An 11,993-nucleotide genomic window follows, 5' to 3' on the forward strand; every position below is an offset into this window, starting at 1 on the left:
CTACTCGTCACCCTGATCATTTTGGTATATATAACCCTATATATGACTCTTTTAGTTTTAGGACTTACAAACAACCGTTATGTGAACAAAACTATAATACTCTCTTTAGCAACATTGTTGCGAGAGTATAAAAAGCAACGAATACCATTGGTCAACCAACACATTCTCCAGATGTGGCTCTTTTTTTTCTTGTTCTTCAAATTAAAATTCCGCCCCGTGAAAGCCGTCTTCAGTCCATCAGAAAGATAAAAAAACAAATTCGCCGAAGGAGCTGGAGGCCAAAAAGTGCTAGTAGTGTTTCGAGGACTGGAAAATCGTTGCCATAAGTGTTTTACATGCGGTGGGGAACACTTTGAATAAGAAAAAATCATGGCTGGAGCTCAAAAGCTAAAATAGTTTAAGAGAAAAGTGCACTCAATGTCACAACAACTCTCAGCACAAGCTTATTTTGGTTCACCTGGTGTTTACGATGTAATATGCGACATTTCGTATAGTAATTATCAGGAATATTTTTGTAACTGTTGTACTTTTATTTTTGGTTTCTAGAATTTGCTTACATTTACAGTTAGCAACCTAACAATCGAGCGCAAAATAATTATTCAATGTTATATATTAATTAATGTTTCAACAAGTTTACATGTCAACAAACACACACACACATGTACATAGTATATGGTATGCCATATATAGTACATACATCGTGCCATGAAGTAATTTATCACCTGCCAATTAGAGCATTAACATGCGCTTAGCGCAGAGTCGCATTGCATCGGCGTCCGACCCGGCGTATTGCCTTACGGACGGAGTTAAAATGCAATATTGAAGAGAGTGCTCGGTTTTTTGGTTTTTTGTGGGAGTTGGGCTGAGGTGCGAACGTCAAGTGGGGCCGAATGTCGAATGCGCAGTGGTCGGAGGGCGTTTACAACATGACAACCAACGAGCTGTTGTTGTTTACGTTCTTAATGTCAATAATACATATTTACTTGCATGCTCTTTAGTTGCGTACAAACAGAGTGACATGTGCCTCGGATAAGTTGTCAAAACATAAACAAGTTGGACATTTTTTAGTTGTTGTTGTTGCTCTTGTTGTTTTTGTTGAGGTTAATGCGAATGGAATTGAAGTGTTTGTTTGAAATAACTGAAATACCAAAGTGTGCAATCATCAAATAGGAAGTGAAATCAATAAATGGGGCATAAATATTAAATCACACGAAATTTCCGCTTTACAAGTGCTAAACCGTTGGTGTTGTTGTGCCGTTAAAGTACCTAAGTATGTGTAGATTAGAAGAGAAAATTTTATGTGTGAGCAAAAGATCGATTCTTTATATAAAACGACTTCGTTAATGAGGTCATATTTCCTAAACTTGTTCAGTAGCCAGACGGATTGCAATTTTGCCAATCTCGTCAGCAGTTTTCTTTCCCGGAACTCCCTTATGGCCTGGAAGCCAGTAATCATGAAACCACTTTCCGGTACCCAGCGAATCTTCATCGAGTTTAACATTTGCCTATCAACCTCTGCCTTTCGGCTGCAACTCCTTCGTTTGCAATTCGAGTATGTGAATTACAATGGATAATATGCTCGACTTTTATCCATTTCCGATGTAGGCCAAGTCAACAATTCCACTTTCTCTAGCGCCTGGTTGATCTTCCTGGACTATTAACGCTGCTTTGAAGGTTGCTTTTGTTTTCAACCCCTCCTTACTGAGTTTTGCCTTTGGTCTAGTCTATAATACCGACATAGCACCTTTAGCTTCTTCCTCTATTATGTTTTCGAGGTCTAAGTCTTCACGGACTGTAGCATCTCTTCTTGGCAAAGTGGGTTTGGCGGTAGTACTGCAATCACTGTATAGTGTTTCCGTCACATCAGAGAGCAAGTAAACTCACTGTGCTTGCCGATTGTAGCAGCGATTTCTTTCACCGACGTTTGGGCTGACATCTCACCCTGCTTTCCTCCTTTTCATCATGAATTTTTAGTTTTTATTTTTGGGAAATCTTTATTCCTAGCATTTTATTCCTACCACCAGTTACCGCGTTAACAATGACACACGTAGATATGCACCCCCACTCTCAGCGATATATGCAAAGCTTGTTACCAGAAAGCGAACTATGTTCCTTTTCCTTAGTTGGACGCCGCCCGCTCGCTCACCAAGACCTACTCTAGAGACTAGTACAGTTGCCAAGCTATGATAGTGCCAGCAGCGACGTATATATAACTTCGAGGATTTTTACCGACCATACTAGTTGTTGAAGCTAAATATAGTAAGACTAGGTAAAAATATCTCAACGCTTCCTTCCTGATGGTTTCTTGCCTTTTCGAGATTTGTTTTGCACCTCAGAGTTCCCTTTCTTCTTCTTCTTGATTGGCGTAGTCACCGCTTACGCGATTATAGCCGAGTTAACAACAGCGCGCCAGTCGTTTCTTCCATCAAAAGTGGGGTCTCTCATACGAGGCTGTTGTTACGTTTTCATTGGGGTGGTTTTTTTTTGTGGCGGGTCCCAAACCCAGCGCACAACCCTATGCAGGGAATGTTTCGCCTTCTCACTTTAGCTCACCTTCAAACGGATGTTCTTAGGCTACCCAGAGGATACTTGGTCAAGGACCGGAAGTCGTGAGCTGCTTGAGTCATATGTAAAAGAATCGTTTCTGGCCACTCCCACGTGAATGGCGATCAGAAAACTTTCCTCACTTGCGTGAACTTATACACATGACTCCATCCTCCTGCTTCCCTTTCCCTTGAAATAAAAAACCCTAAGCTGAATTGCATTGACGTCAAAGCGCTTTGTCAACCTATAAAATCCGGAGTTGAGTGGGGTCCACGCTACTAAAACCATAAAAAGTGGAACACTTCCCCTACAATGACGATTCAAATGGATCGTTTCCCCATCAAATTGCTCGTTAAAAGGCTAGACATATTTTAATTTGTGATCTCTGATTTGGGCTTGCTATCAACAGCTAGGGGAAAAGTGTCCCTTCTTGTTGTTGTTGATGTTGCAGGAGSGCCACCGTGCTTAAGTGTTATGAGTTATTTTGCGAAAATCATTCAACTGTTTGCGCCCTTATCGGCAGAAGCAGGCACAAACATACCTGCACTTATTAACATGTTTGCCTCTTTACAAATTGTTTTAGCCGTCCCTTGTTATTATATCCAATACACAAATGTGCGGCATGTTTGCAGCCGTTGGCCCGCTAGCTCAGTGCCCATGTGTGTGAGCCAACGAAAAACGCTAAAAACACTTCAAGTGCGAGCAAAATATGCAAAGTCAGCCGTTGTTTGAGGAGGGTCACTGTTTGAGCGCGGGATATGCGCAGCGGCACAGCGATAAGGGCTCCGACCAACCCACCCCCACATGTTGCGCGCAACATTCCTTTCCGTCGCATTGCAGCAATTTCACCCATGAATACACATATATACATACACATGCAAGTGAGAGCGCAGATGCCGCGACAACTCGGCAAACCAAAGGAAACAAAACGGCGATCGCGCCGCCGCTTTAGGTGGCACTTCAGGTGCGCGGCGGGCTGCTGCCGGTGAAAATAACGCTGGACGGCACTTCGACGCCTACTAACTGCCTGCGCGGGCAGGCGCAGCACACTTCACCCTCCGGGCAGACAGGCGAACAGCTTTACGGCATATAGAGTGAAAAAGTGATAATCTTATCTGCTGTGTTCCATAAATTAGACGGGCGTACAAGCAATTTGTACGATATCGATAGGACAGCAGCAATTTCTGTACAATAATAATAATTGCCCGCGATAACGGCGCGCTGTGGTGAGCTGTGTCGTGCGATATTCGACGTCGTTTAAAAGATTGTTACGGCGAGCACGGGCCACAGTTGGGCGAGTGATTTCATAGCGTTAGCACACGCAATCCAAAGTGTACCGAGCTGAATTTCGCTAGACAAAGTCTGAACAAACACACACAGAGACACTCCCTTTCAGCACACAGACAAAGACTTGCAGTGCGTGAGTGCGTGTTTTAAAGTGAAACGACGAGTGAACAGTGTACAAAAACAAAGAAAAAAAAAAAAACTAAAACTAAAACTAAAAGAAAAACAATTGTGCAAAAACATTCCAACATTTATCATAAAGAAGTGTGGCAATAAAAAGCCGAATCAAGTTAGTGCTAATAAGCTGAGTGTGAAGGACTGCTTGTACACACACACACACACTCATACAAGTGCTTTCGAATATTCTTTTTATCAAGATTTGCTGACACCCAAAAATTTACAACAACGTTGGCCAAAATGAAGCTAAGGTGAGTTGAAGATTTACGCGCTTACAAGCAATTAAAGCCAACACACACATACACACACACACACAAACAAGTGTGCTTGCAGCATTGTTGGCACACCAGTGAGTTAAACAGCAAACAAACGTTTATCGGTCAATATTTTTTACCGTTCTACTGCGTACATGTGTACAGAAGTGTGCGCGTGTGTGTGTGATCGTTACTAAGCCATAAAACATTGAAAGTTAAGATTCTTTTTTATTGACTTGGCAAGCGGCTATTGCCAGCCAAGTGACCATTGACTCGGTGATTGATTAATTTATGAAGGGAAGTTATGCGCCTCAACTGTAAATACAGCACAACACAAACAAGTTTGGGTAGACTACACAGTGGGTTGGTGTTTTCCAGCTGGTGCAAGCTTAAAGTGCCCAGTAATGCTAGAAGTAGATTAGAACAAAGTATTTGTTTTTTTTTTGTGAATTTCAGCAAATGCGTCTTTTGCAGGGAACTCAATTTAGAGTTAGTAGTTGAACTACTTTAGTGGTGCATATCGGCCAAGTGACACCCTGCAAGCATATCTATTTGAAGCTCCATCAGTAAACGCCATTTTTTTACTTTTACTTTGACCTTACCAATATAATATGCCATCAGGGAAATGGCTTGTTCAAAATTATATAGATCTCACTCATTGTATTGCGTTTTCAAACTGCGTCTGTGTTCAAGTGGCATATGGGTGGCGGCGAATTTGAGGTGTGAGACTCAATAAAATTTCAAGCTTTCATTTCCGCAATATATTTCAGCCTTTTCCAGGCCTTCGACCATCGCCGTAAGCGTTTTTACCAGATTAAGTGGTTTTTTATTTCACAAATTTAAGACATTTTTAATCATGCGCAATTTCAAAAATTTACTGTTAGCTATTCGGTTATAGATTCTCTCTTACTGAAAAACAGTAAACAGGGGTTATATACAGTTATAAGTCTAAAAAGCGCATTTTCCAGATTTTTTTCTGAGAAAACTTTTACATTTATTGATCTACTGTATTTTAAGCTTAGTATTAGTAAAAATATTTATTTGCAACGGATCTATAGCTGATCTCCGGAAGCTTCTCTCAAACGACGGCTTGCGGTAACCACTTTATCTTTGAACTGGATCTCTGAAATTTAAATACCCACATATTTCGTAAAATTAAAGTAATTAATCGATTTAATACGCAAAATAAAACTTTTTGAAAAGTTATCGGTTTTTTTCAAAAAAAAACATCGATTTTGTACAAAATTTCCTTCGGCCTTCAATTGTTTAAAAAAAAAATGTCGGTGAGAAAAAAACTTCAATTAATTACTAAAAAATATATTAAGGACGCTCGTGTTAAATTTTAAGACTAATCGTTTTAGCCGGCTTAGAGTAATGTTGGTCACCGAAAACATAATTTTAAGAAAAACGCGTTTAAAGTTTGGCCTTGTGCTTCCAAGTATTCTGTATTTGCGTGTAACTTCGAAAAGATTCACCGGTACAATATGAAATATTCTGTGAGTATTCTCAAACATATGTACTTTAAGAGGATAAAAGAAATAAATCGATATTTTCAAAATTCTAACTGTATAGAACATCAAAGAAAGAACCGAAGCTCCGATGATACCAGATATTGTTCAATATTGAATCTGGTATACATTGAAATAAATAACTAAACTATGCATCAGACAAAACGATGAAAAACATCCATAAATGTAGGAAAGCAAGAGAAAAACCCACTTGAAAAGGGAAAACCGGAGCTCGCACAAACACTTCACTTTTTATCTAATAAAATCAGAAGGAAAAGCGATAAAAGCGAAAATGTTTTAGTCACGTTCTCCACAGTGATCAGCGGCCCAGGCAGTGATGGATGCATAGTATTTACATTATCGGTGCTCATATGAAGTACTATTTATGTTTCATGATATAAACAAAATGATTTCAATTACCAGCAAGCTTCTGGCCGAAATAATGTTGGGTTGTGCGTGGGTGGCGCAAATGATTATGCGCCTAACTGTATACTAGCATGCTTTATCATACGCCCGCGCATCCACATATCATATCTGACTAATCATTTCAGTTAATTGTATAATTAAGGTATCGTAAATAGCAGCGCAGCGCTCAAGCGGCGCGCCCATACGCAGGGATTTGAGGGCGTCAATATCCGTAAATAACTGGCCGCTATGTGGACACACTGATATACGAGTTTATACTTATATGTGTGTGTGTTGTTTGTGCGTCGTAAAGTTATAAACTTAAATTAGTCGCTTGGTAGTTGATTTTGCATTTGTATGTGTTGTGTTGCGTGTGTGTGAGTGGGTTCTTTATGAATGACTGATTTACAACTAAACTCTGTTTAATTATGTGATAAAAAATTAAGTATGCGTTGGTATTTATTGTTGTTGGAAACGAAATCGAATTGTTGAGATATGAAGCTAGGAAATTTTGATGACAGACCTTGGGTGCAAAGTGTGCAATGAATTGTGCTATTATTGTTTTTCGTTGAATTAAAATTCAGTAAAGGAGAGTGTACATGTATATGTATACAAACATATGTACATATCACACATACTCCCAGTGTGAGTACATTCTTTGTATCAGAAGGGTTCGCTTTTTTCAATTTCTATGCGAAAGTTCAACGTTTATTGTCGGTTTCTTATCTAAAAAGGGTGCGCAAACCAAATGTTAGGAACTTTTCGACAGTTTTTTACAACTGCTTTCAATCAAATTGAGTAGTTTAAAAAAATCATTCATTCATTAAGAAATGAGTAACCATCATTTCCCCCACATAAGCAAATTAATTTGTACTCAGTGGTGACTTTATAATACTCAACAGTAATATAGATATTCGAGATAAAAAATTAATCAGCATGAGTATGACAAAATGAGGACTGTATTCGAAATTTTACCCGAAATATTATCCGAAATGTGACTCGAAACGTTATCTGAAACTTTTCGTGAAACGTTAAGGTAAACGTTACCCGAAAGATTACTGGAAACGTTAACTGAAGTGTTACTCAAAACGTTACCGAAACGTTACTTGAAACTTTACCCGAAAACTTACCCAAATCGTTTCTCAAACCGTTACCCAAACCGTTACCTAAAACGTTACCTGCAACGTTATCATAACTCATATAACTTTTGCTGATCTCAGGCGCTTATAATGGATTCAAAAACCGTCGGCGTGATATCAATTAACTAGACTGATGAGTTGAATAATAGGCGCTGAATCATACTTGGCGCGAGTAGGCAGCAACTCTGACATGTGTCTGAAAGCTGATAAAAGTAAATAGCACTTTCCGTTAGACCCTCACACATGCGGTTTTATCATGATTTATGCCATAAAAGTCGCGCAGTGGCAGAGGGATTAATCAGACTGAGTTCGCAATATAATAGGGTTTAAATGAAGATCGTACGCCTCAAAAAAGAATCCCAAACTACCGAAATACAGAAATATAATAAAAATAGATCGAAAAGTGATACTGTTTACATATGAGCTCAGCAATTGTCGCTTCGTCGAAGCAATTAACGTAACAAGCCAGAAAGTACACCATTTCATTAAGTAATGTTAATCACACAGCCATTATATTTACTAATTATTTTTCAATTAACGAAACGTAAAATGTACATTTTTGGAAGCAAGCGGAAACCACCCACTATCATCATGGCGCAAAGCAATTTATCACACGCCAACCACTTACATTTGCCAATTAATTAATGCGTGTTATATTCGGCTGTTTTTTGGAAATCACTTTTTGTTTTGTTTCGAGTAATGAATACCCGGAACCGGTGTTATTACTAATCTCGAATTCCGCGAAGCATTTACGAATTAGCGGTAGCAAGTCGACTAAAGTAAACCCCTTTGTAAATATTTGAATTGGTCTAACTGACAAATAATGCGCGTGTGGAAGCGTTAGCTCTGCGCTAACTCTGTTCATGCTTTCGTTTATTTTCGGCGAAGTCGCACAATTTCATGTGTACTTATTTGCTATCATTTCTTTTATTTATAGACTCTTACGTTGTTTACGTCATACGAAGCCGCAAGTGCCGGACGAGTTCCACACAACGCCACAGGATGTGGAGCAGCAGTTCACCGAGGTGCGCAAATCGTTTCGTGAGGCCGTGAAAATTTTGCTGCTGGGCACAGCCGAGTCCGGCAAGACGACGATCATCAAACAAATGCGCATTCTGCACATAAATGGATACACAGACGAGTAAGTAGCATATGAGCGATAATGAGAGCGAAAGCTCACCTAAGCGTTAAGCTAGAAGAAGTATGTATTTTAAATGAAATTATTATGGAAGCTTATTGCACTGACCGTAAATGCGTCCAACAGCTGATGACAGTAGTCGAAGTTCTTTCATCAGACCGCTAGTTATGTGCCTCCGCAAGGCAGGTTGAAACTCAGAATGTTAGAAAAGAGGTGTGTCTGCGAGAGAGCCATAACTTTTTTTTTACAACTCAGCGACACTAATCGCAGAATCAGAAAAGCAGCATTCCGTAAATCACTCAGTGAAGAAAGTTAAGATTTTATCTGCGATGAACACTAAATCTAAGTTAAATATACTACATAATATTATTACTGTCAAGTGATATAAGAAACTTTCCAAAAAAATAAAAAACACAGTGTTCTACACAGTTTTCTTATAAATGTAGTGGATTTTTAGGTTCATTTTCTAGTTTTAGATTTATATGGAATTTCTCTCTCGATCATTTTCTTACATTAACTTTCATATATATATACTTAAATCTATTTATATTATTTTCTCATTACAGGGAACGCTGTGACAAAATTCCCGAAATATACCAAAACATCCACGAATCCATCTATCAGCTGGTGCAGCATATGTCAATATTGGGTATCCAGTATCAGAGCATAGCGAGTAGAAAGTGCGCAGAGTATATACTCTCAATGGGCGATCAAGCGCCAGAATACATGAATGAGGTGGGTTTTGAAACTAATAATTGTGATTTTCAAAGTCAAATTAAGTTTTTATGAAAGACACAACTTAGAATTCATATGACTTCGAGCGTTTTTTCGGTGTTCTACATACATTTTTGAGGCGAGTATCAGATTATTGAGTAACAAGCTCCAATTTGAGGTTACTGCTTAAAATTTTCTAAATTTTGTTTAAGTTATAGTACAATTCATTCATATTTTCCGACTTCATTAATGAATTTGGCATTTGTTATAAAAGTAATTTTCATATCTCTGCCGGACTTTACTGGCATTTAAGGTGAGAAGTTGTTCATATGTAGATAAACACATGTGTGTATGTTTACATTAAATTTACGTCAAATATAATCGCAGAGTAGGCACTTGGGCTCTTAGATTATATTGATTGTGATGTGGCCAGAACTGCACAAAACAAATACAAACAAATTTTGCACACAGTGTTTCATTTTCAGAACACCACAATGTATAATTATTAAAAATAGTAGGAAAAAAGAAAAGAAAGCAAAATAAATATTAAATACTTAGATATATTATATATATACCAGTGAAGAGCGTTATATTTCATATTCCTTGTATGATTATCCATGTAAACAATTTTCGAAACAGATTCGCAAATGGAACCGCTTTTAGTAACACAAAATCATGGTTATGTTTATCTTTATGACAAGTCTAAATTCCATAGTTTTGCTCCATAGTTCTACGCGGAGAGCCATGTGTTGCTTTCTTATCAACACTTTCCAAACACAGTGCCAGACTTTTTAATATAAAAAATGGATTTTTATGACTGATAAAGTAATGATTAGTTTGTGAGATTTATAATATTAAACGTTTGCACCGAAAAAATTAGGAAATACCCACATTTCCAGTGTGGGTAAATAATATTTCAAAAATATTAACATTTTTTGGTTGAAAAGAAAAGAGATAAAACGGGAACACGAAGTGAAATGAGTTACGAGTTGTCCTTTAACGTATTTATTATGAGAGCTGAGAGAAATGTGTATGTAGAGAGATTTGGTGACGTTATCGGGTTTCATTAATTCCATCTTAGATGCTGCTTTCCTTATTGTTTTACTAAGAAAATTGCTTATTGAAAACGACAAAACTAAAAGTCTACATTAAATAAACTTATGATTCATGGCAGCGCAAGTTCTGCACGTATTGCGGTCGTGCTAATAGATAGGCTTATCAGAATAGATATACTTGCAAGATTTTCCAAGCACCTGCTTAGTAGAGGTTAGGGGCATAAGGAGTAGAGGCAGGGCTATGTTGTGCTGTTAGCTGAATTCATTTGAAACATTCCGTTAAGCTAAGTGTTCTTAACCCATCGACAACCAGTTTTTTTTTTGCTGCGAAGAAATTGGTTTCTTATTGAACTTAGATAACGGTAGTGTAAACATATAATTGTGCAATAAAAAATTACAAAATCAATTCAAAACGTGTATTTAAACATTTTTTTCTCTTTCCATTACAGGAATATTGCGATCACATCATAACTTTGTGGAATGATGTTGGCATTCGGACGTGTTTCGAACGCTCCAATGAGATTCCACTGCTGGACAGCACGAAATAGTAAGTTACCAATATGTACTGATATTTATTAGTGATCACCACATGTGATTAATTACACCTTACAAAAGATTACTAATGAACAACTTTTTCTTTTTTAGCTTCCTTGACAATTTCGAACGCATCTCCGACCCCGAATACATACCATCCACCGAGGACATACTGCACAGTCGCAAGATCACCACCGGCATACATCAGATCACGTTCAAGGTGAAAGTGCCACGCACCATGGGCGGCGGCGTGCAAGAGTTTCGCATGTACGATGTGGGCGGTCAGCGCGACCAACGCAACAAATGGATACAAGTCTTCGAGGGTATTCAAGCGGTGCTCTTTCTCATTTCCTGCGGTGACTTCGATCAGAGCCTGGGCGAGGACCCGCGTCAGAATCGTCTGCAAGAGGCGCTCAATCTGTTTCGGAGCGTATGGCAAAATCGCTTCCTCGCCTCTGCCGGCTTCATAGTCTTCCTGAATAAGCAGGACGTAATGGAGCGCAAGATACGCGCCGGCAAGCACATCGTCGATTACTTTCCAGACTTTGAGGATTTCTGCAATTCCCCACAAGAAGGCAACTACTTCGATGAGTCGGATTGGACGAAGCGCTTCATACAGCAAAAGCTGATCGATATCACGCGTGAGCCATTCAAGCGTAATTCTCGAAATAACATTGACTACTCGAGGCGAGAATGCTACTATCATTTTACCGTCGCCACCGACACGAGTTGCGTGCGGAAGGTCTTCAACGATGTACATCAGATGATTCTGCATCAGAACATGAAATTGATGGGGCTGCTATGATGAGACTGTACATTTAGCACGAATGCGAGTTCGTGAAACGAAAATATAATAATTAACATAGTCGTAGTGCGAGTTTCTAAGTAGTTAAGTACAGAGTGTAGTTAACGAAAGCATAGTATTTTGATTATTGTAAATATGTTAGGTCCGTGCCGAATCTTTGCATTTTTGAATAAGCGCCAGAATTTAGTGAATTCCTATTCTGTAACTGTGATTTTAATAGGAATATTTATTATAAGTACCACTATTAGTTTTAAAAATTGATTTTTCTACCGAAATTTGTAATAACTTATGATTAATAGCATAAATAACTGTGAGTAATGAAACAGTGTGTGCAAAAAAACCGGGTTTTAAACTCGTTCGATTTTTGCGTTTTCGCCAAAGTTTGTAAAAGCATTAAAACGACTTTTAGAGTTTTGAAAAAATAAAAATAAATTAT

At 38.4% G+C, this 11,993-nt stretch overlaps 1 protein-coding gene across 1 annotated transcript; it reads left to right on the forward strand.

Annotated features, from left to right (window-relative positions):
* Positions 1–3,848: 3,848 nt before the first annotated feature.
* Positions 3,849–11,993, forward strand: LOC108969200 (guanine nucleotide-binding protein G(f) subunit alpha). Its single transcript, XM_018933736.1, has 5 exons — positions 3,849–4,256; positions 8,249–8,452; positions 9,016–9,184; positions 10,668–10,765; positions 10,864–11,993. The coding sequence occupies exons 1-5, from the start codon at positions 4,246–4,248 to the stop codon at positions 11,555–11,557; spliced, it is 1,176 nt and encodes a 391-aa protein (XP_018789281.1). The 5' UTR covers positions 3,849–4,245; the 3' UTR covers positions 11,558–11,993.

Source organism: Bactrocera latifrons, unplaced genomic scaffold (assembly GCF_001853355.1).
Source record: "Bactrocera latifrons isolate USDA-ARS-PBARC rearing strain unplaced genomic scaffold, ASM185335v1 scaffold_243, whole genome shotgun sequence".
NCBI lineage: Eukaryota > Metazoa > Arthropoda > Insecta > Diptera > Tephritidae > Bactrocera > Bactrocera latifrons.

Excerpts from the sequence above, each read along its gene's own strand:
- LOC108969200 (XM_018933736.1), top strand. Across the intron at positions 8,453-9,015 it reads ATAAATGGATACACAGACGA|GGAACGCTGTGACAAAATTC; the intron begins GTAAGTAGCATA and ends TTCTCATTACAG. Across the intron at positions 10,766-10,863 it reads CTGCTGGACAGCACGAAATA|CTTCCTTGACAATTTCGAAC; the intron begins GTAAGTTACCAA and ends TTTCTTTTTTAG.